The sequence below is a fragment of the Equus przewalskii genome, chromosome 18 (genome assembly GCF_037783145.1).
Source record: "Equus przewalskii isolate Varuska chromosome 18, EquPr2, whole genome shotgun sequence".
NCBI lineage: Eukaryota > Metazoa > Chordata > Mammalia > Perissodactyla > Equidae > Equus > Equus przewalskii.
In genome coordinates, this window is record NC_091848.1 from 32,988,118 (window position 1) to 33,013,919 (window position 25,802).

Below are 25,802 nucleotides of genomic sequence, written 5' to 3' on the forward strand. Positions count from 1 at the left end.
TAACTTATATCTTGTCTGGCACCACTGATACTGCTCTTGGCTCCTACAACACAGCCACAACGGAGTCTCACAGAAAAATCCTGCTAAGGACGAGTCCATAATTTAAAAACACACCAGGAGGGCTGGCCCCGTGGCCGAGTGGTTAAGTTCGCGCGTTCCGCTGCAGGCGGCCCAGTGTTTCGTTGGTTCGAATCCTGGGCGCAGACATGGCACTGCTCATCAGACCACGCTGAGGCAGCGTCCCACATGCCACAACTAGAAGGACCCACAACGAAGAATATACAACTATGTACTGGGGGGCTTTGGGGAGAAACAGGAAAAAAATAAAATCTTTAAAAAAAAAAAAAAAACACACCAGGAAACAATTCTCACAAGTCAACAGACACAACAAAGACAGAATTAGAATCCCATAAATTTGAGATAAGAGAATGGCAATCTGAAAGAATGCAAAAAAGGGCATTTTTAAAGACTTAGAAAAAGGACAAGACACCATAGGGAGAGAGGGGGAGAGGCAGATTTGGAAAGAACCAAATGAAATTTCTTGTCCAACATATGGTTAACATTCCCAAATGAAGAAAAAACAAACAAGGAGGGATAGGCCATAAAGGAACAGAAAGATGCTGAGAAATTTCCAGAATTTATGAAAAGCATGAATCCTTGGACTCAAGAAGCAAAATGAGTCCTGCACAAACAAATAAAAAGATCATGGTGAAACCGCAGAAATCAAGGATAAAGAAGTATTTCTGAAACAACAAAGGAGAAGAGATTACTAAAGAAACTAAGACTTCTCAACAGCAGTACCAAAAGAGCCAGGAGAAATGGAATCAGACTTTCAAAGCACTGAGAGAACACAGCTGTTGACCTAGAAATCCGTACAGTCACACCGTCACGCGAGAGTGACGGCGAAACAAAGGATCACTAATGAACGTAGTTCAAGACGGCAATTTAATCCAGAAGAATGGGATGCTAGAAGCAATGGTTAGCAAAGATATTCGAAAACCTAGGTAAATCTTAGCAGGCAGATTGCATAAAATATTATGCAACAAATACATACAAGAAGGGAGGGGAATAATCAAAGTACAAGTATTCTATAGTCCATGGGGTCTTTTTGGGTTAAGAAACTAATAAAGATACCTATGAACTTCAGACTCTAAATATGACTATTAATAATTTAAGGACAAGTAGTAAAAAGATTAGAATGTATAAATTCTGAGAAAATAGGAGAGATAAATATGAGAAAACGTGTGTGTGCACTGAGGTGAAGGATGGTAGAAATAATTTCAAATGTATCTGAAATCAAAATAAATGTGAGCATAATGGCACATAAAGACTGCACAGTAAAAAGATGGAAGATACACTAGCAAACATTGGGCAAAAGAAAACTGGTGTGTAACTATGTAAGTATTAGGTGAAACAGAATTTCAGGCAAGATGCACTATTACAGATAAATAAGGTCATAATGTGACAAACTGTTTACCAAGAAGACGTAACAACTTTGGTATTACATGAGCCAAACAATAGTCTCTCAAATTATATAAACCAAAATCCCGTTAACTTTTGAGAGAAAAAAATGACACAAACACAACTACAGCAGAAACACTTCTAAGCATCAAAAGACAACAAAAACAAAGTAAAAGATCAGAGAAGAGTGAAATATTTCTGCAGAGCAGTGTACTGAAAAAGATTACCATTCAGAAAATACAAAGGACTTCTAACAAATGAATAAGATAAAGACTAACAATACAACAGAAAAATCAGGATTTAAACTGACAATACACAAAGAATGCCAAATGACCCTCCTTGCAAAAATGTGAAAATGTGCTCAGCTTTATAAACAATGAGGAAACTGCAAATAAAGCCACAATGAAATACCATCCATTTCATATCCATCCATTTGGCAAAAATAAGAAGTCAGACAATACCAAGTTTGGCAAGGATGTGGAGCAACAGGCCCTCGTACAGAAGCACTGAGGGCGAGAGTGTGGGCCGGCACCCTCACTCAGAGGGCAGGCAGGCAATGCTGTTACCGCTGCAGCCACGCATGTGCTCTTTAACCCAGCACGGACACTCTGAAGATGCTAGCTTCCTAAAACTCAACCACATGCTCACAAGGACTCGTGTATAAGAATTTTAACTGCAGCACTGTTTGTGAAAACGGAGGGGAAAAGGGAGAAAAAAAATGAAACTGTCCCTTAGTAGAAAAACAGATATTATGGTTTAATAATACAATGGAATACCAAACAACAGTTACGATTAATAACTTAGATCTATATTTATCAACATGGATAAATCTTGAAAACAATATTAAGAGGTAAAAAAGCAGCAAAAACATATGTACAGTACATCAGTTGTGTATATTTATTTATAGATGGATATATACGTAGTGAGAACATAAAAACATGCAAATAATAGAACACAACTTCAGAATGATGGTAGGGATAGATAAAGGGATAGATTAAGACTTTACAACATCTGTAATATTTTAAATCTTTTGAGAGAGATCTGAACCAAATATGGCAAAACGGCAACAGCTTAATCTTGGTGGTGGATACACAGCTGTATGTTATGACTTTCTATATGTTTGAATGTTTCATATATGAAAATATTTATTAAAAATTAACTAATGATCAAATCTAACTAATATTTACCGTGTGTTTTCCACTCGCCGGATCCCCCAAAGATCTAAACCATCTTCAGTAAGAGTTCCAGTCTGGAAAATAAGCACACATGTACAAAGTATGGACAATGCCCCCAAAAACAAAAATCATGAAAAGCTATGCCACATAAAAACAATGGAGTACTATAAAGCTATAAAAAAGGGAAACAAGATCTCTGTACATACTGTGATAGAAGTACCTTCTATAACAAATAGACAAGGTGAGGAAAAGGGATTAGCATATTCCTTACAGCATGGTTCTTGCGTGTGTGGTGTGTGTGTGTGTGTGTGGGTGGGTGGGTGGGTGGGGGTGTGTGTGTGGGTGGGTGGGTGTGGGTGGCGGTGGGGAGGGGGTATATGTGTAGACTATATATTTATGTGCTTATATTATTTAAAACAGTAGAATGATACACCATCAACCTATGAATCAATACAGGAGCCTATACGGGAGGGAGGGATTAGGGCATAGGGAGCCAAAAAGGGAAGAGGAACAAGTTAAATGACATCAGGAGAAAGGAATCAGCCAAATTCAGGACATAAATGACCTGGTTTCTTCAGTAAGATAATTGGGGATGAGGGGTAATAAAAGCAACTGTTAACAGAGTAATTGAAACCTTATTTGGATTCTGACAAAAACAAATTGTAAAAATTCTGGCACTTTTTTGAGAAAGGCAGGGAAATCTGAATATGAACTGGACCTTAGATAACACTACAGAACTGTTAATTTTAAGCGTAGTAAGCAGTGATGATACTGTGGTATTGTTTTTTCCAAACATCTTCCAGGGTGAAATAATATGTCTGATGCTGCTGCCTTCAAATCAAGGCGGTAGATGTGGTTAAGACTACAAAATGTTGGTAACTGTTAAAGCTAGGTAATGGCTAAGTGAGAGCTTTTACACTTTTATCTTCTCTCCACTTTTACATTTGTTTAAAATTTTAATAATAGCGTTTCCAAAAAAGACAAGCATAAGTGAAATTTTCTGAACAGAAAAATATGAAATATAGTTTTGAGATATGACCCCTTTTTTTGCTTTTTACAAAATGTCTCACATTTTTTTCTTTAATAATGAAGATACACAAAAATCAAATTCTTATCATTATCAGTTACCCACAAGAGCTTGATGGAAGATTTTTTGGCCAAGATTTAATTCTCAAAATAAAACTTAGGAAAACTAACTTCAGCTGAGGAAAGGAAAACTGTAAGAGGCAAGGTATATTTCACACAGATACAGAATTTGTCATTTTTACATAAAATTGCAAAATTACTGACCTTCATAATTCTGAAACATATTCAATAAAATCAGAGCAAAAACTAAACGTTCTTTATAGGAATAAAATTCCAGTAAATATACCTGTATGGGGCTTATTCTGTTAAAAACATTAAAGATCAGATAATCTTTACTATAAGTCATAATTCTAGATTTGAATGATTGGGCAAATAAGCATATTTGGGCAAATAAACAATATCCAAAGTAGTAAAAATTGAAAAAATAGCAAGAAGAAATATACAAAAATGATGCATTCAGGGGCCGGCCTGGTGGCACAGCAGTTACGTTCGCATGTTCCACTTCAGCGGCCCAGGGTTTGCCGGTTCAGATCTCAGGTGTGGACATGGCACCACTTGGCAAGCCATGCCGTGGCAGCCGTCTCACATATAAAGTAGAGGAAGATGGGCAGATGTTAGCTCAGGGCCAGTCTTCCTCAAAAAAAAAAAAAGGGAGAGAGAAGGATTGGCAGCAGATGTTAGCTCAGGGCTAATCTTCCTCAAAAAAAAAAATGCATTCACCAAATAAGTTGAACAAGAGGAAAATCAGAGAAACATTAAAAAATGTGTGCCAATTAGTTGATAAAGAATATAGAAAACATTAATCTAAATATTTAAAAGCTGCAAAGTAACCTTTGAGAATGATTATGAAACTGAACCAACCTTGTCAAAGCAAACAAGATTCAGCTGTCCACAGATATTTATCCTTTGGGGACTGATACAGAAGATACCAACTTTTTTCAGTCTTCTTTGGGCGTACACGATCCCAGCAGTCAATGCAGCAGGAAGTGCAGGTGGTACAGTAATTGTAATGATATCAAGAGACTCAACAATTATTGCCCTAACTTCTACCTACAATTAACAAAAAGAAACATCAGACCCCCAATATTAAATATTTACTAATCTAACGTGGGTATTTCTTTAGTGAAAAATCTATAAACCATTTCCAATTTTAAAAGTGTGTACATATATACATCTATTAACCATTTATAATTTTTTTCCTTTTAGAGATTCTGAAAAACAGGAAGCTCAGTGAATCATCAATGGATGGCAGAATGACAGCTACTTTTAAAGGAAACTCATTTTAATAGCTCTGCATACTTCATACAACACACTTCAAAGTTCAACAAACATCTGTCAGATACAGACTCTTACTACAAGCCCCATACTGTGCCAGTCTCTACAGGAGACAGAAAAGAGAAATTTGACAAGGTCCCTTAGAAATACCTTCAATTAAGTAATCACAAATAATTTTAATGCTGTATATCCCAGAGGTTAAAAAAAGAGAAAATAAAGCTTTGGGTGAGTATGTGGTCATCCCTCCCTTTAAGTCACAAGGAAGCAAGTAAAAGACCATCTAAACCAGAGCCGTCCAAAAGCACTTTCTGCTATGATGCGGATGCTCTATATCTGTACTTCCTAGTATACCATCTCATATGACTTTTTTAAGGTAAAATTAATTAAAATTTTAGTTCCTCAGTCTCACTAGCCACATTTCAAACCCTGGACAGGCACACGTGATAAGAATCAAACCCTATTAAGAGTCCCACGCACAAACCTCATTTAAAATGTTATTGATGATAGTGTAGATGAACCCAACGCCAGCCACCGCCACAAGACACAGTAGAAACAAGTAGGCATCTCTGTAGAGTTTAAAATCAGTTGGTTTGGGATACAATATGGAACGAACAAGCTGTCCCTTGGAAGTACTATATCCTTTAAGAAGAAAATTAAAGAAGAAAATGACCATATTTTTATAAGAAAATGAGAATTACATCCCAAAACAGAATCTCTTTTTAAACATTTAGGAGGCATCAAATATGGTAAACCACGCAAGCAGAAATTAAATGATTTCTACCTGTTCTAACTACTATGGCCTTGACAAACTCTCCAGTGTAGAAACGAGTTTGAATAACAGTAGTCCCACAAAACAAAGTGTGTCGTCTATGTATTTCTGGACTATATAATTCATCTCCCGTTCCTTTTAGGTCCACTGAAGGATTTGGCAAATTAGTCTTTGTCACTGGAACACTTTCTCCTTTTAAAAAAAAAAAAATCATAAATTAAAGCACAGGAATCAGCATCTAAAACACAAATCTTTTTTTTTTCTTTTTGGTCAGGAAGACTGGCCCTGAGCTAACATCTGTTGCCAAACATCATCTTTTTTGCTTGAGGAAGACTGTGGCTAACATCTGCGGCAATCTTCCTCTATTTCGTATGTGGGACACTGCCACAGCATGGCTTGATGAGTGGTGCATAGGTCCGCACCCCAGATCCAAACCCACAAACCCCAGGCCGCCAAAGTGGAGCACACAAACTTAACCACTACACCACTGGGCCAGCCCCTAAGGCATAAATCTTGAATGGTTAAATATCCTAAATGTTACCATATTGCTTATAATATTATTAAGAAGTCTAATGTGGATAACACAGCTTCATCTAGAGCTTTTTGTCTACCAACTTCCCTATCCCAAAATATCAAATCTTGTCTCCCACAATAATTCCTGAAAGTGATCTGTGACTCAAAGGTAACCACTAGGAGATGACTGTGTCAGGTTTCAAATAAGACAACCAGGCAGCAGCCAGAGCCCCAGCACCTGTTCTCTCCCCCCTGAGACCTGAACTGGAATGCACTCATCAACCTCAAGCACACACAGGGATGTGAAGACCTACTCCTCATCCCCACTACACAGACACACCCAGACACACACAGGGAGAGAAGACCGAGGAGGATGCAAGTTCTCTCAAACAGTAACTGCCAAATTCTTTTCAGCACTGAACCTTAATTCCCTGCAGCATTCACACTTCCTGCTTCAAAGGCAGTGAGTATGTGGGGCTATTTTGTTTGTGAGGGTGTTTTAAGACACACTTTTCTTCGCAGTTCAAAAATGTATTACACAGGACTCACTTTCTTGCCAGACTGACTATGACAATAAAAAAAGTTCATGTGATAAAAATATATAAAGCTCTACCTCCAGATTGTGAATTTTCAAAAGGGAGTCATTTTAAAGTCAACTTCTCCTCAGTTTAATAAAAATATGAAATCTTTACTCCCACCTTTTACATATCAAATAGGAAACTAAATACACTGCATTATCTGTGGGCAAAGGACTTCTTTCCTCTTGCTTCACTATAAAGCAAGTCCTCATGTCACAAGAGTGGCCAGAAGCAGACCAAGACACACAGGAAATACCAGCAAAGTGATTTAGTACCACAGCTAAGCACAATGCAGAATCTGGTCCCCTCAAAGACAATCTTCAGGGGCCAGCCCTGTGGCCAAGTGCTTAAGTTCACATGCTCTCGTCGGCAGCCCAGGATTTCGCTGGTTCGGATCCTGGGCGCAGACACGGCACCACTCGTCAGAGAATGTTGAGGTGGCGTCCCACATGCCGCAACTAGAGGGACCCACAACTAGAATATACAACTATGTACTGGGGGAATTTGGGGAGAAAAAACAGAAAAAGAAAAAAACAAAGATGACTGGCAACAGTTGTTAGCTCAGGTGCCAATCTTTAAAAAAAAAAATAATCTTCAATATCCATCACATTCATGACATTCACAACTAAAGGATACAAACAGCAAAGCTAATTTCAAAACAGCTTAATCAGTAAGTACTTACTTAATATTAGAAACAACTCAACCAATTTTTACATATGTGATTGAGTTTACCTGTTAGCATGCTTTCATTTACAATGCAAGTACCATTAATAAGTACTGCATCACAAGGCATGACTATCCCATTCAGTGGAATGATCATGACATCTCCCGGCACAAGGTCTGTAGAAAAGATCTCTTCTGCTTCTGGATTCAAAGAAAGAAAAAGCAAAGTCTGAAAAGAACGTTCTTTAACTTGGAATAGAAATATAGCAAACAAAAGAACTCTCCAAAGGTCATCTGATCTCCACAAGAAGTTAAAAACATAATGGAGTTACGGAGGGAAACCCTAATAAATGAAGAGTTTCGACGAATAAGATTATTACTCCTTAGGCTATCAAAACACAATGTTTAAGTCTGTCAGCTAGCTGGTCCCCTGACAGACCAACCAACTGCGCACAGGTGGTGCCAAGTGCTTTCTGACCAAGCAGGTGGGTGGTTGGGCTTCAACACTCATTGCAATGGTTGATGATCGAGTTCAGCTATCAGCCCATTCTTAGAAAATGGACACAGCGAGTCCACACATGAGATCCTCCTACAACAGGTAAAGAAACTCAGATTTCTAGAACCCCTCGGAAACAGAAGAAAGCACTGAAAATTTTAGCGTACTTTCTTTTTCAACAGCATTTTCCACAGCATTCTTTTTCTCACTGACACTATTTATAACCCATGAAGTCTCACTGCCTTCTCATATTCCTGAAATAGTGCTAATAATATTTTAGATATTATTCTAAATAAATTTATAAGATAAATTAAACACTGTAATATTTTATCTAGCTCATTATTCCCTTAGGAATGTATGCATTATATTCAAGTTAGCTAAACACTTTTTAAAAAGATCTTCTCAAGCAAAAGAAGGTTTTTATTTTGCATTGCCTTATATTTGGGCATTCTCTCTCTCCCTCTCATTCTTCCCCCTCTAGGTTTAATATTATGTTCAGAAGAGAGTTACACTAGTTTGTAAACAAAGACAGGTGAGAAGAAAATGATTGTTTGTGGTGTTAGTCTATAGGATAAATAATCTTTACTTTCTAAAAAAAGAAAGTAGTATACTAAGCTATGAGGAAACAACTTTTAAAGAATTCTAATCATATTTAGTACATCATAGGTAAAATAATCATTTTTTAATAAGATCGCTTATTTAAAAAATGAGTCTTTTAAAGCTTTAATGCCACTGGAAATTCTATTCCTGTGAGGTGTACCAGGAAACAAAACATAAGTGATCTGTTAGACTATACAAAGAAGGTAAGTAAGATACACATTGGATGGTACGTCTGTCCTAGCAGCATCCTCAGTATCTTCCCCAGTGGCAGAGTGCGAAGAGGAGAAGCACCTATAAGCCACACATCTAAGACTGCAGCTAGGGGAGGCAGATACCCTAGCTCAAGTAGCAAGTGATCAGGAAGCACAAGGAAGGAAGCCACCTGCTAGGCCAAATTGTGTTTACACTGGGATGTAGTGTACTGAGCCAAGAGGATGCAGACTGATTGATATTCTCAATAAATCAAAGTGGCTACTGCCTCCAAAGCCCATGATGCTGTGCTGCCTCCCCTTTGTCTCCTTTAGCACTTGAATATCTCACCAGACAAACTAACAAGACAAAGCCACTAAACTTCCCCACACTCTTCTTCTCCTCCAGTGTTCCCTATTTAATTAAATGGCACCAATATCCATCACCTGAGCCTGACACTGCTCTATCACCTTGCATCCAGTGAATCACCAAATCCTGTTCAATGCCCACATTTAAGCATATTTCAAATCCATCTCATTTCTCTCCATCTCCACAACCCTTGCCTTGATCCATTTCATGCTTCAGTATTACTCCAACCTAAACCAGTCTGAACAGGGCATCCAGAAGGACTTAGTTCAAAAAGGCAAACTATTATATCACTCTTTCTGCTTAATAGCTTTGCACTGCCTTTTGGAATGAGCCCAAATTCCTTAACACGCCTTAGAAGGCTGTTCATCATCTAGTTGCTGCATCTGCCATACTGCATTTCTTTATTACAATGACTGACCTCTTCTAATTTCCAGGCCTCTGGGCACTTAGAACCCTCTTCTCTCCCTCTCTCACCCCCACCTCGCCACGTTCTCACCTACCTCTTATCTAGCTAACTGAAGGACTTAGAAATACTTTATCAAAGAAGCCATCCCTGACACCTACAGTAAATGAGCTCTAAGTCCTGTGACCTCTCCCTATCATTGCATTTCTCACTTTATTGTTACTATTCATCATCTGTCTTTACAAGTAGAGTAGTTCAATGATGGCAAGGACTATGTACATCTGAGTAACCAGAGCCTAGTATAGTACCTGTCACATTGCAGAAAAAGAAAAATACTATTTTACATAAATGAATTTGACACAAACACAGAGGTGAGTACAAATCCAAACACATATTTTTATTTCTTAAGAAATGAATGTATATGTATAATGCACTGGGTTTGCTTCATACATTAGTGCCTAATGGATATCTTTCTCAGTTTATTTTTCCAAGAGTCACCTGAAGTACTGACCTTCATTCACTCTGCAAACTGAAACTCTCACAGTACTGTGAGCTGCCACCATGTCATGCAACATAATATATTGCTGAAATAGGAAAAAAAATTTTTAACTAGGTTAATATAAACCCACTCTACAAGATATTAGAAAGCAAGAATGCTATAAAGTAAGCAAGTTAGTACATAAATGCATGACTCTGCCTTTAAAAATGTCAAGACTAGAAGAATATTCAATGTCTTAGCAAAACAAAATAAGCAGCACTTTAATGAGACAGCCCTGAAAGCAGTGGGATCAGCCTTCCAGGACTCCAGCTTGCCATAAGCAACAGATCCCTATGGCCTCTAAGCAAGCAGTCAAGGGATAGTCTGGCCCTAAAATCCATCCGCCTTCTCCCACATCAAAAAACATGGGAAACAGAGCACATATTCACATAACAAGAATAACAGCACCGAGTATTTACTGTATACCAAGCACTATTCTACACACCTTACATGTTATCACAAAATACAAATGCAGCTGTGAAACCCACCACAAATTGGACTTACCTTTCTAATGGAATATAGGGAGCTTACAATCGATACTACAGACATAACCACAATGGCTAGAGCATAGTAATAGTATTCATCAGTGGTCCACAGTATAACACTGAATAGCTGGAAAATGTAAAATGGGTTGAGAACCTAAAAAACAAGATTTTTAAGTCAGGTTGAATGAGATATTTATAACCATACAGATTTTCCATCTTTTCACGTAAGAAGTAACCAACAAGGTACTTACAGGATAAGCTCTATAGTCCCTAGGGCATATACTACCCAAGAATAGGGCAAGATGTTAGAACTGTACATTTTTCAACATTAAACTACTAGAATTTGGCTACCTAAGCTTAATTTATTTGCATTCATTTAGATTCATGCCAAATCCAAATACAGACTCAGCTACAAACAGCTAAAATGTGTGAATTTAGCTGTTCTTCATTCTGCTTTAGCAATAAAGTACATTTACTTCCAATAATGATTGGACAACTAAAGGATACAAAATTTTTAATCAAATGGAACAAATGTTTACTTATTATGAACTCCAAACATGAATTTACTTATAAGTCAAAGGTTCACTGGAGCCCAAAGGGAAGACAAATATGAGATAATAAATTATACTGTTACACTTTCTCTAGTGAAATAATTAAAGATTAAAACCTAAAGGATAGAAAGAGATAATGGAGTCCTGGCAATAAACTTTGTTTACCCAAATTTCATAGTATTTCATCAATTTCATCAAAGCCGCCCAATGTCTTAAAAAGGATGCTTCTGTACTTTTCAGAACACTTTCACATATATATAGTCCGATTTTACTTAAAAATCAAATGAGATATTCAGAAAGAATTAATTCCAGTTTTATAGATAAAGGAACAGCAGGGAGGAAGTTCTTCTAAAGGTCAAGGGAGTTACTGACAGGACCATATTACACACCAAGCTTTCAACTTGTAATCATTACGCTCTGCTGCGTTCTAAAGCAACACATACGGCTGCTCTCAGGAACTAACGGAAAACGATCTACTATTTCTACAAAAGGATTCATCCAACACAGCTAACTCTTGATCTTTAGCCAAAAATCAGAAGGAAGACTAGAGAGCCTAGTAACTCTGCTGGGCAAGATCACTTCCTCCCTTCCTTTACATGCACAATCCTTTACTCACACCTCCTGTACGGCACTGACAACTGAACAGTCACTACGATAACTACTGACACGTGTTCCTCCCCAGGCTAAAGGGCAGGTTCTTCAGTGTCAATCACCATGTCATGTTTTGTCTTCCAAACTTCTGGTACAATGTCTAATTTCCAAAAATGTACCACAAAATAGCATGTGAAGAAGAAAACATAATCAACTGTTTAAAAAAAGGGGAGGGGGGAAAGACAAGACAGGTGTAGACATCTGTAAGATAGGGCAAGGTTTAGTCGGGCAACCTCCTGAGAGTAAAAACAAATCTACAGATAAGAAAAGCAAAAAATTAGACAACATAAGAAAAGGTAATTCATGGCTCAAATTATTTCTTTACCAGAGAAATATCTTACCTTACCAGTAAAAATATAAGCAAAGAAAAGTTGGAAACAGGAAACCAAGAATGCCTTATTACTTAAATCATGGCTCTTTTCAAATTGACAAATCTATTATTGCAAATGTTGAGACACGTACAATAGTCTTACCTCCTTAATTAGAAGTTTAAAAGCAGAAGGCACTTTCACACTAATTTCATTTACTCCATAAAGCAATTTTCTATAAGAGGAAAATATAATAATGGTATTACATTATATAATATAATAATACAATTTAGGGAAGGCATTGCATAGATAAGGCTCAAACCACGACTGCTATTAAATCTGGACCTTATCCACGTTTCTAAATGCTTGTCTTCTACAGTCTAAATTCTCTACCTACAGTATTTAAATCAAAGTAGTCAGTACTGGGTAACTATCCTATTGCCATTTATTTCATTCTGGCTCATGTCTCTTTGTATGACAAGTATCTTTTGTACTAGTCTATAATAACCATGTCAGCAAAAGGCTTTCTTATCCATCCTTAAACACAATGGGTCTCAACAATTTTGAATTGAAATTAATTTCTGCAGACTAAAAAGCAAGTAAATTTGAGGGGTCTCGTACCAGTTTTCTAATAAGAATACTGTACTTAGAATGTTTATTTCAAAACAGCATACATTTGACTTTTTAAAATAATGCTTAAGTTACTTAAATCCTTCCACTTACATTCCTTATAACAGCACTTTCTATATGAGAGAGTAATTCTTGTCTTTTATGAAGCATAAGTCTGAACGAATGAATTTTTTTATATTCTAACCCTCTGAAAGAACAGCTACAGAAGTACAAGAAAATTTCTAACAACTTAAAAATGGCATTTATCTTTAAAATATGCAATACACTGATACATTTTTATACTTTAGCAAAGAGTAATATTATAAAAAAGATTATATCTCCCAATTTACAAATTTTCATTGTGGTAAATTTGAGCTCATGCTTACAAATCCCAATAATATATTTCAGAAAATCTAAGATGCTATCAAATGTAAGAGATAGCATTATTTTATGTACTATCAAGAAAGATAAAAATGCTGTCACTAAAGGAACACACTCGACCCAGTGTGTGACACATCCCCCTTTTAGAGATGTTAAAATGTGGGAGAATGTGCCCATGAGAATTGGCGAAATACAGCATATTTTCAGGGATATCAATTTCAAAATACCAGCTTCAACATTTCTATAATTCTTAAGCTGAGACATACTCTTACCCAAATAAATATCAGTAAGTGTCAACTACTATGTCTATAATATTTAAATACCTGTTAATATGTATAACTGTATAGTAAAAGTGTGGACTGTATATACCACTTTATTTAGGAATTTTGATAAGAGAGCTAACTTTAGTTGGATAAAAATTACCTGTAGGCATGCATCCCCTTTGTCAGTCCTGCACTATGCTTTTCATAAATTGACGTACAAGAAACACCTTCATCCAGTCCCCTAAATAAATCCAAAGTTTTTACTTTAAACAAAGTTTAAAATATCCAAATTTCTTAATGCCTCATTTTTCTATATTCCTGACTTTGAAGTGTAACTTCCTTACAAATAGAAACCCTCAACAAAAATTTAGATAATGAATGAGAATTTTAAAATCTCAAATTCCTAAGATAAACAATAATAAAAGGTCTAAGTCTCCAACGTGGTCACTTCTAAGTTATCAAATGTATCTATCACATGATAAGATGGCTCTAAATACTTGTTTATATAATAATATTATTATCCTTTAAGGCTTTGCCCAAGCTCTAAGAGCTAATAGTTAAACTAATAAAATTAAAGGTAAATTACAACTAACTTAAGAATTCCAAACTAAAGATGAAAAAAATTTACTTTTAGCTATATAGTTTCCCCTGTTCAATTTTTTAAGCTTCACACTAAGAAATCCTATTCATTTCTTCTTCTTTCATTTCCACAAAAGCATCAATCCACATTCTTCCCTGATCTAACATATACCCAAGAGAGAAGCACAAAATTATACAAGTCACAAGCAATGTCTAAAATCTGAAACAACTCTAACTGGAGTCAACTAACATATCTACTTTCCCCGAACATGTCTTAATTATGCTTATTTTCACTGAGATACTAGTCACAGAACTCTACAGCAAAGAGAATCTTAAACAACATTTAATTTATCCTTTTCCACTTTTTTCAGATAGGAAAACTAAGCTCTGTAATTAACTGTTATCATTGGGATAAGTAACTTCTACAAGTTTCTATGGCTGGCAAAGGCCACACGGCAAATATTACATTTTTTTCCCCACTAAGGTTGATGGCTTCTCCAAAAGCAGCAGGGAGCAGCTCCAATGGCAGCTCACTGCTACTGTTCTATAGGCAATGGTTCTTAACTAGGAACAGTCTTCAGAACTAGGCATGTGGAAATGCTCAGGTCCATTCCAGAACATTCCAATTACTCAGTGTGTCTGAGGGAAAAATCCAGGAGTGACTATTTTGAATGTTCATAAGGTGATTCTCTTTTTACAGCTAATATTTAAAATTGCTTTGGCACTCTCAAGCAACGATACTTAGTGTTTACCACTTTAACAGCAATAAAAATGGAATCCTAATTTAGTAATTATATAACTTGAAGCCTCTACAAAAAATAAATTTTAAGGGATTACTCCAATTTGTCCTACCCAAATTTGTCACTGTCTCATCTTTATCCACCTAGTAAAGTTAAATTTCCGTTTGTCTGTCACTCCATCCCTCAAGTACCACCGGAGTAGAAGTGTCAGCAAGTTAGGTGATACTTCAGATACTCCGACAGGCCATGAGGGGCACTCAAAGTTCACTTTGAGACTAACCCTCAAAGAAAAAAGAAGCCAAACTCAGATCTGGGGATCAGACTGCTTCTAACTTTTACGTAAATTTTGCAAAGGTACAAAGTTGCAGGTGGGATTCATTCTAAAATGGTTAGTGAGTATTCAAATAACACCAGTGAGTTAATGAATAAGTGAATAAAAGTTATGAAATAAAAAAACCTCTTCAATTTTACATAGCACTGGAATGAATTCCTTTCTATCTAGAACGTTTTCAAGATACTCATAATATAATCCAAAAAAAATACTTACTTTAAGAAATCAAAATTGTGAAGCGTATCATCCCAGAAGTATCTTACACTATGGTGGGTGAAATAACGAATCTGTTGAACACACATAAATGTTACATCAAAAAACATTATCATCATTTATTAATAATCAAGTTTACTAACACAAATCTATCATATATAATACCACATATATTAAAATTAAAATGATCACATGTGACATGTAATCTGTTTCTTCTAAAAATACCTAAATTGTATTTTATATGGTGATAGGTATTTTTATGAACATAAATTTATCTCAAGCAAAAATAACTGCAAGCACAAAATTATAGGCTATCCATGACAGCATAAAATCTAACAACTCAATTTTAAAGAAACAATACCTGTTGTGATTGAGTCTGTGAATATCTACTCATCTCATGTCTGTTCTCTTCAGGCAGATTTTCAGTTAAATGAACAGCATGGCCATTTGAAACTTTATTGACTATAGATTTTGGACTCGAAAATGGGTGGGTTTCCAAAGAAAGAAAGCGAATTTTTGCACAAAACCACCTTTTGAATTCATCCTTAGAAAAGAGAAAGCGATAAAAGAATTAACTATGTCTATTTTATAACAGCCTATATACTCTTATTTGATTTCCATTCTTTACATATTATTTATGCATCTCTAATTGAGAGAGCATCACTTCCTACTCACTAAATATTAAACCATTTCATGAAAATGCATAAATTCAAATGTGAAGTGCTTTCCATTGCTCATCATTTTTAGGACATACTTCAGTAATACAAAGTCCTGTAAAAGATCATGAGTCGTTTCTTAATTTACCCATCTACATACTAAGACTAAATATTAAAGCCTCTTATGAAATGCTCTCAATTAGGATTTTAAAAACAAAAATCAACCAACCTGGGGTACAGCAGCATCAGAGAATTGACAGAGAGCTGGTCTAGAGATACAGTCCTAACTGCCCAGTGACCTTGACAGACAAGCATTGTACTTCTCAGTGCATCGAAGAAATGAGTGGATTTGATCATCTTTAAGATTCCTTTACACTCTTTTCACTTTGAACACAGATGCTTTAGAAATACTAGGATTAGTAATCCTCATTAAATCCTAGCAATGATGTTCTGTTCTGACATGATTTTGAACAAAGTACACTACAGACATTATTTTACTCCTCAGACAAATCTGCTACACAAACACCCGGACTTACAGTAGTCCTCAGCAGCACCACTTCACAGTCTTTAATTGCAGCTCTAATACAGGTCGCCTTTACCCGCCACTCAGGCAACCAGTAAAGGAGCAGAAGGAGAAAGCCGCCAGTGCAAACCACTCCTACGGAAACTATGGCAAGCTTCCAGCGACTCAAATTATAGCCGTAAATCTCCTGTAAGGACACAGTGATCACATAATTAAATATCAAGTGATATGAGAGATAAATAAGTTCCAAAGTTCTTTGTTTGCCAGATGTGAATTACTATCTTGTCATATATACTGCAAATATTTTCCCAACCCATAATTTACCTTTAAATTTTGTTTCTGGCAAGCTCATTGTCAAAGTTGTATTTTTAAGTAGTTAAATACATTGTTATTTACATGTCATGGTTTTACATTTGATTTTATGCTTAGTAAGTCCTTTCCTGCTGACTTAATATATTCATATTTAGTATATTTTCCTAGAATGTTTATAATTTCATTTTTACATTTGCCTTTTTACTTCTTCTAGAATTTATCTTATTATAAGGTAGGATTTGTTTTTAATAAACTTTTAATTTTGGAATAATTTTAGATTTACAGAAGTTACAAAAATATTAAGATTTCTTGTATACCTTTTGTCTATTTCTCCTAACGTTAACACCTTGATACATTTGTCAAAATGAAGAGACTAACAATGGTACACTACTATTAACCGAACTTTGTCTTTATCAGGATTTCACCAGTTTTTCTTTCCACTGTCTTATTTCTGTTCTGGGATACAATCCAGAATATCACATTGCACTCAGATGAGGTAGGTTTTAACCTTATTTTGTTTCCAAATGATTAGCTAATTGTCCCCATACCACTGTGACTAATCAATTTGAACTCCTGATCCAAACTATTTCAACTGTTTCAGTTACGCCGCCCCCAACAAGGGTTGCAAGATTTTGCAAATGAAAATGAGCAAGGGCTAGCTAGAGGGCCCAGTTAAATTTAAATTTCAAATAAAAAACCAATATTTTTTTGTTTGTCCTATGAAATATATTCCTTGAGTATTTGAAATTCACATTTAACAGGATGTCTTATATTTTACCCAATAATCCTATCTCCCCCCAACACACAGAAAAAGACTGGAGAATTTTTTTTAGTAAGCCGATATTAAATGTCTTTATAAGTCAAAATCAGAAATCCTTTATTTGGGATTACAATTAAGCATTAGCTAACTTAACTTCTTAAATTAACAAACGAAAAAAACATACTTCTTTCCTCTAAGTTTTAACAGTTCACAAGTGAAACAGGAATTATACTAAAACCAACAGACAGAGATGTTACATAATCTCAATTCAAAAACAGAGGATGAAGAAAACATTAATTTATCTGGGTTTTTTTTAATGTACTTTCTACTTCCCTAGATAAATAAATTGCAGAGATAAACTCTTCACGCTTTACAAGTAAATTATAAAAGCTAGTCACCATTTCATCTTCTTGACCCTGGTTGATAGTCTTCCTTCCTTCTTTGTCCATATCTACAGTGGTTTCAAAGGCCTTGTGCTTCAGAACAGTTGAGGACAACTGAGGGAACAGAGGAACAAATGCTAGGGAGTTATTTTGTATCTTAGTAGACTATATAACTTCACACTATCAGATTTCTTGTGGTGATAGAGGCATCAAGGTTTAACTGGTATTTAAGTAGTCACTAAAAAAGAGCTAGTTGATCCTGACGACATTTTCAGTGGTGTGCCAGATCTTGAGCCTGCATTACTTACTATCACAAAACTTGACCTATTTCATTAATTTATACTAGCAATAGCCTTGCTACAAAACAATTTAAATGCTGAGAGAAACTACTACAGAATCTTCCTTTGTCATTCCCCAGACTCAGAGAAGTAGCCTAGCTTAACAATCTTGAGCTAAAAGTACTCGACATTACTCAATTTACTGCTTGAAGTCACGTGAAGAAGTAAAGCGCCAGCAAAGAAACCAACACAAAACCTTTCAGGGATCATCCAACCAATATTCACTAAGCACCCAGGACACACATGGCAATCCCTGGCCAAGAGTCGATCCCTACAGCTGGCGCACCCTATTGGAGATCACTCAACTGACTCCCCCACTCTGAGCCTAAGTCTGGTAAGCATCTCCCGATTGCTGCTGATGCCTGTGATGCTTGGCTAGGGGAAAACTCACTGAGCTCACTGACAACTTTTCCTGTTTTTAAAAAAAAGAGATTAATTTCAAATATGAGACATTCACACATATTAAAGAGATCTTCAAAATGCAAAACAATGCCAGATTTCTTGTGAATTTTTTGTTTTTGGAAAAAATTTTTCAAAAATGTTATTTAATGTAATAAGTTTTACTACTGTTATGTCTTATCAAATTAATATTCTTTAAGATATATCAGTCTTAACTAATATAGTATCAATAGATATAACCCACATCAACAAAAGCTCTTTAGACTTCACAATAATTTTCAAGAATGTAGAACGATCTGAGCCCAAAGAGTTTGAGAGCCACTGTTTTAGACCAAGATGATCTCTGTAGAACAAATTGGGAATGTTACCTTCCTTGTTCCAGATACCACACCTCTACTCATCTATCCAGTGTGGAGCACAGGCCTGACACACGACCGACACTCAAAAATTAACTGTTCAATGAATGACCTGATGAAGAATTTGTGCTAAGACAGCAATGGCTATTTAATGTTTACATGGTATGAATTACTAGCCAAGTAAAACCCAACTGCAGGATTTCAAACTAATCCCATATATAAGACTACTGAAATCTCTTGATTTACATCATCAACAAAATAACCAACAAAAAATATTGATGCCTCCTGCACCGGCACCCAGAGCTTCTCTACCTTCCAGCAGCCCCAGAGATGGGGTCAAAACTAGGTAAGGCCTGGGCTTTCCAAAGAAATAAAACGAAGGAGATTGAATACAGAAAGAAAAAGAAAATGGACTTGGTGCCATACTGGAAAAAAGCCTTGGAGGTCTCTGGTCCAACCTCTCTAAAACAAGCCACATTATCATACAAAACCCTTTGGGCAATTCAGTAACAATTTCTTCTCTAGGGTAGTGTTACAGCCCTGAAGCATAGTACTCAAGTTGTCCACCATGGTAAGACTGATTCATCAAGCCAATATGACTTGAGGTAGCAGTTATTCTCCAGGACCATAACAGCTGCTACAGACTACGGGGAGAATGAGCAAGGCCAACTCCTTCCCTGTAGAAAAGATCAGCTGTTGTTGTCTGAATGTACAAGTTACAGCCCGATCCTGCAAGGCATTAAATGTCCACGTGCCTACCTTGCAGAGGTAAGGCAAAGGCACCCTGCCTGACACTGTCCCCACTAAAGAATACCAGTCTGGGGTTCTTAACCTTTAGTCTGTGGCTCTTCGCTATGTTCTGGACTGAATCTCAGAATCATCACTCAGGATTCATTGGAGTCATTTTTGATAACCAAATACAGTAAGGCACTGCATAATGCCATTTCAGTCAATGACACATTGCATATATGACAGTGGTCCCATAAGATCAGTACCACGTAGCCTAGGTGTGTAGTAGGCTACAAGATCTAGGTTTGTGTAAGTATACCCTGTGATGTTTGCACAACAACGAAATTGCCTGTATACCTGTCATTAAGCGATGCATCACTATACAAGTAATTGTGATCCTATTTCCCAACACCACCACCTAAAATATGTTTCTTAAGGGGAGAAACTACTTCAAATTCTCATATGGAGAGACTTCCACTTCCAATCAAGATGGAAAAACAGGGACCTGATCTGCTTTCCTACCTAAAACAACAATCAAATGGACCAGATATATAAAACGATAGTTTTCAAGTAACTGGACATAAGACAATGAAGTAAACTAATACAGAAACGGGAAGCAAATTAGGTGAGCTCTACAGCTGACCCAGCTTACAAACTGAAGAGTTTGCAGGCTTGCAAAAAAGAGAGGACAGGAAACCCAGGGGGAGCACAACAGTCTCCCTGAGTTGGAGAGATGAAGCTGGGAGTCTAGGGAGGCACCAGAGCAAGCAGGTTTGCAAGGCAGATTACCAGAAGAGAGATCTGTACAGAGAAAGCACACCGAACATCTGCAAGATGGTCCCCCTCAAGTCTTCAGCTGAGTACTATGAGCACTTGTATGTGAGGAAACAACCAGAGGCCAGGGAACTAACCATCCAAAAGGATTAAGAAGGAAAAAACCATCAGGGCTCAGACAGGGCTACGATGAGTGCCTGCTCCCACCAACCACAGTGGAAAACCTCCTTAGTCACAAGGAATCAGGGAGTATATTAACAAGGGTTTTGTTTCAGTAATGGGATCAAATTAGCCCTAAACTGAAAATTAATCTGGTCCTGCCTATTAAAGCTTTAAAATAAGACCTGAAAGAATAAAATTGTTTCCAAGTAACTTAGCTGCTTCATAGAACAAAGTTCAAGGATATTTACAGGAATATAAAGTATCTAGTCCCAATGAGTCAGTGTCTGACATCCAATTACAACTTAACGGGCATGCAAAGAAGCAAGAAAATACAGCCCATAATGAGAAAAAAAAATCAATAGAAAAGGACCCAGAAGAAAGATAACTGAATTGGTAGATAAGGACATTAAAATAGCTGCTGTAACTGTAGTCCATATGTTCAAAAAGCAAAGGGAAAGACTGAACATGTTAAGCCAGAGACATGAAAGACATGAAAAAGAACCAAATTGAACGTCAGAGAAAAAGTACAACATCTGAGATGAAAAATATACTAGATGGGATTAAAAGCAGGTTAAACACTGCAGAAGAATCAATGAACCTGAAGACACAGTAAGAGAAACATCCAAAATGAAAAACAGAGAAAACAGACTGGTGAAAAAAAATAAATAAATAACAGCATCAGTAGCTATAAGACAACTTCAAGCACCCTAATATACATGTAGGGTGGGAGGGAACAAAAAATATTTAATAATATAATGACCAAAAATGTTTCCAAGTAGATGAAAAAACTATAAGCCCACAGATCCAAGAAGCCCAACTAAAGAGTAAGCAAGGAAACATTAAGAAATTACACCAAGGCATGTCATCATGAAACTGCTCACAACCAGTGACCAAAAAAAAATCTTAAAAGAGCCAGAGAAAAGAGATGCGCTATATCCTAAGGAGATAGATAGGAATGACATCAGATTTCCTGCTAAAAACAATGCAGGTAACGAGAGCAGAGCAACAACTTTGAAGTGGGGCCACATCTTTGAAGTACAGAGAAAAAGAAACTATTCAGAGAATTCTACACCTAGCAAAAATAATCTTCCAAAATCAAAGGTGAAATAAAAGACTTTTTCAGACACAAAAGCTGAAAAAATTTCATCATGAGCAAACCTACATCATAAAAAAAAACATTAAGAAAAGTCCTCAAGTAGAAAGATAACTCATGGAAATATGGATCTCCACAAAAGAATGAAGATCACCAGAAATGGTAACTATATGGGTAAATACACAAAACAATAGGATAAAGAATAAGGAGAAGAGGAAGTATACTTTTTGCAAGGTTTTTTGTTTTGTTTTGTTTTGTTTTAATGAGGAAGATTAGCCCTGAGCAATCATCTATGCCAATCTTCCTCTATTTTGTATGTGAGATGCCAGCACAGCATAGCTTGATGACCAGTATGTAGGTCTGCGCCCGGGATCCAAACTCACAAACTTCAGGCCACCAAAGTGGAGCAGGTGAACTTAACACTATGCCCCCGGGCCCCTCTTGCAAGGTTCTTACACTCTACTTGAAGCAGTTTAATATCACTAGAAGGAAGACTGTGTAATAAGTCAGAGATGTGTATTATAAACTCTAAAGCAATGACCAAAATAAAACAGTCATAACTAAAAAATCAATCAACCAACCAACAAAGGCTATTATATAGAACCATAAAAAGTTCAATTGACGTAACAGGAAAAGAAAGAAAAAGGAAACAAAAAAGAGATGAGACAAATAGAAAACAAACAGCAATATGGTTGATTTAAACCTGACTATATCAAAAATCATATTAAATGTAAATGGTCTAAACAGCAATTAAATGGCAGAGACTGTGGTTCTATTTGGTGGGGGAGGTGAGGAAGAGTGGCCCTGAGCCAACATGCAGGCCAATTTCCTCCACTTTGCATGTGGGACACTGCCAAAGCATGGCTTGATGAGTGCCGTGTAGGTCCACACCCAGGATCCAAACTGGTGAACCCCGGGCCGCCACGGGGAGCATGAGAACTCAACCACTAAGCCAGACAGGTCCTGTGGTTATATTTTTAAAAAGCAAGACTACAGGTATACACTGACTGTAAGAATGCAACTTACACAAGTAGGTTAAAAGTAAAAGTAAGAAAGATATACCATGCAAACACTCTGCAAAATAAAGCTAGAATGATTATTAACATCAGACAAAACAGATTCCAAAGCAAAAAATATCAACCAGGGATAAAGCCATTTCATAATGACTGGTCAATTCATAAAGATACAATAATCCTGAACATGTATACATTTAACAGACCTTCAAAATACATGAGGTAGACACTGATGAAACCTAAAGGAGACAGAGAAATTCACAATTCTTGTTGGAGATATCATTTAAATACTGCTCTTTCAATAAGTGATAGAACAAGTAAATTTAAAAATACCAGGTAGGACATAGAAGATCTAAACAACATTATCAATCAAGAGGTCTCAGCTGATATTTGCAGAACACTCACTCAACCAAAGCAAAATATACATTCTTTTAACATGTTAACAGAACATTTACCAAGAAAGACCATGTTCTGGAACATAAAAAGATTCATATCATACAAAGTGTGTTCTGAACACAATGGAAATAAATTAGAAATCAGTAACAGAAAGTAGGAAAGCCTTATTATATTTGAAAACAAAATAATGCAGTTCTAAAAAATTCATGAATCAAAGAAATCAACAGAGAAAATAGAAAGTATTCTCAACTGAACAAAAATGAAGACATATCAAAATTTGTGGGATGCTGCTAAAACAGCCCTTAGAAAATTTGCAGCACTAAATCCCAGTATCAGAAGAGAAGAAAGGTCTCAAAATCAAGACTTCAGCTATCACCTTAAGATATTAGAAAAAGAACAGCAAATCACATCCATAGTAATCACTAAATAGAAATAACTAAATTCAGAAGAAATCAATGAAATAAAAAACAGAAAAATCAATGAAACCAAAAGTTGGTTCTTTGAGATCAATAAAATTGATCATTTCTAGTTAGACTCAAATTACCAATACCAGGAATAAGAGAGAAGACATCACTACAGATTCTCCAGGTATCAGAAGGATAATCAAGGAACTTAATTAACAACTTTACACTAATGCCATCAACTTTTCTACAGGTTTGAACTTACTTCCAAACAAAATTTAAAAATTTTAAATCCTATCTTTATTGGTCAGGGGATGTCATAAGTTGGTAACTGCTAAAGCCGAGAGATAAGTACACGAGAGTATACCGAGAGATAAGTACACGAGAGTTCACTATACTAATCTACTTTTTAGTATGTAGAAATTGACTACAATAGAAAGTTGTTTAAAATAAGTAAAAGCCACCCACCTGAACATTTTAGGAGAAGAAAATTTTCAGAAGACATTCATTCCTGGCACCAGGCCACAAATCTTGAGAACTCTGCCTCTATATAAGTCCACTGACTCAACCTATTATGTACCAGGCTTTATCCATAAACTCTTACTGCTGGGCTCTGAATGTAACTCTTGACTCTGTCTTTCATCCATTGCCCAGAAATATAGATCTACTTTCCCACTTTTGTAAATACTAATTTTTCAATGTAGAATGTATTAGCAGATAAAAGGCACACTTTCTATAATTTTAGAAAAGGAATTACTACTAAAATTCAATGTTTTCATTAAGTCCATGTACTTATAACTATTTAAAACTTTTTCCCCAAATCTTACCTCTTGACAGAGTTCACCTTAGTCTAACATACCTATATTCTCATTTCATCTTCTACAGTTCAAAACTGATCAGAGGAAAAAATACTCCAATTAATTATTTTTAAGTGAGTTATTATACACGGTGCATCAACTATAACAATGTATTTTCTACAATTCTTGACCATATTATCTCATTATTCTCTTTACGAGTACTATTTCTCTGAAATTTAGCTTACTTTTAAGGCAAAATTCTTACATCTTACCAAATTTTACCAAAGTTGAAATATTAAAAATAAATGAGTTAAATAAAAACTTGCTCTAAAAACCACCAATTACTATTCTCTTTAAACATACCTCATAGGAAATTACCCAAGAATTCATCTTTCAGACAAAGGTTTAGTAAAATCCAATGAAACCATTGTAACAGCTTACATTTAAAACACATATATTGTAAATGCGTATTTAAATTTCAAAAACATACACAAAAATAGAAAGCCCTTCTGACTTTCTATGACTCCATGAAGATAAAAACCTATGTAAACATATTTTAAAATATATTGCTTACCAAGATGAAAACACATATTAAAGACTATCCTACCATATATCTAATTAGACACCTGAAGCATTAATATCACACGCCTAAAATCCATTTAACTTACAGAAATATAACTTCAGTGGTTTGCTGAAGTGCATGTGTTTTCTAATCAAGTCAATTTCTAGATCATAGAAAACAAACTAAAGAAATTTTTCTTACCAAGAGCACTATATCATCATTCTCCCAAATGCTGATATTAGCAGAGCTTTCAAAAGCTGCCTCTTAACAATAAAAATAAAATAAACCAAGCATAAAAATCCATTCAAATGAGAACCTTCTGCCAAATATTTGTTTTGGTTCTTTTTGAACTGCTTTCAAAACCATTAAGACATTAAAATTTAGGATTTTTTAATTCCCCAATTTTAAATAGGTTTTCAGAAGATATACCCTTCTGCTTAACTGCCTGCCACTGGTAGAGCTCCTATTTTGTGAATAAATCACATCCAGCTAGCACACTGAAGTCCCAATTCCAAAGCGCATGCCTGAGCCTTGATGTTATCTGAAGAGCAAGAAGCTTATAGGCTATTGTGCTTAACCAAACCCTTCCTTGCATTTACAATGAACTTGATTTTTTTGTCTGAGTAAAAACAGCAGCACAGGACAAAGTGAAACTATCAGGAACAAATCTAATTCTAATTTTTGAAAGTTTACTTTTTTTTTTCCACATTATATAATTACTAAGAACCATTTAAAGTATAGTCTTTAATCTAGGATAAGAGTTGGTCAGATCTCATTTCCTAAAACAAGATGAGCTGGCCTCAACAGGAACAGAAATCCCCTAAGCCATCTTTGCTTCAAACCTGAGTTTCTCATGAGCTCTAACAAGAGTATTTCAATGGTCTGTGTGTGGAGGGTTTTCTTCGAGGATATTCTATGTATG

At 36.0% G+C, this 25,802-nt stretch overlaps 1 protein-coding gene across 9 annotated transcripts in view; it reads right to left on the reverse strand.

The window, feature by feature from the left end:
- Positions 1-25,802, reverse strand: part of ATP13A3 (ATPase 13A3) — an 81,792-nt gene that overhangs the window by 39,057 nt on the left and 16,933 nt on the right. For 5 of the 9 annotated variants that reach the window (XM_070582568.1, XM_070582565.1, XM_070582566.1 and 2 more), the window contains 13 exons: positions 17,876-17,974; positions 16,419-16,592; positions 15,588-15,770; positions 15,230-15,300; positions 13,524-13,604; positions 12,276-12,345; positions 10,620-10,754; positions 10,089-10,161; positions 7,590-7,721; positions 5,779-5,958; positions 5,479-5,636; positions 4,584-4,772; positions 2,649-2,710 (listed from right to left, as the gene is read on the reverse strand). In XM_070582568.1, coding sequence (XP_070438669.1) covers positions 2,649-2,710; positions 4,584-4,772; positions 5,479-5,636; positions 5,779-5,958; positions 7,590-7,721; positions 10,089-10,161; positions 10,620-10,754; positions 12,276-12,345; positions 13,524-13,604; positions 15,230-15,300; positions 15,588-15,770; positions 16,419-16,592; positions 17,876-17,926 — 1,559 coding nt within the window. In that variant the 5' untranslated portion in view covers positions 17,927-17,974. Of the gene's footprint in view, positions 1-2,648; positions 2,711-4,583; positions 4,773-5,478; positions 5,637-5,778; positions 5,959-7,589; positions 7,722-10,088; positions 10,162-10,619; positions 10,755-12,275; positions 12,346-13,523; positions 13,605-15,229; positions 15,301-15,587; positions 15,771-16,418; positions 16,593-17,875; positions 17,975-25,081; positions 25,394-25,802 lie in introns of those variants that run through there. The other 4 variants (XM_070582569.1, XM_008534784.2, XM_070582567.1 and 1 more) reach the window with 2 other exon arrangements.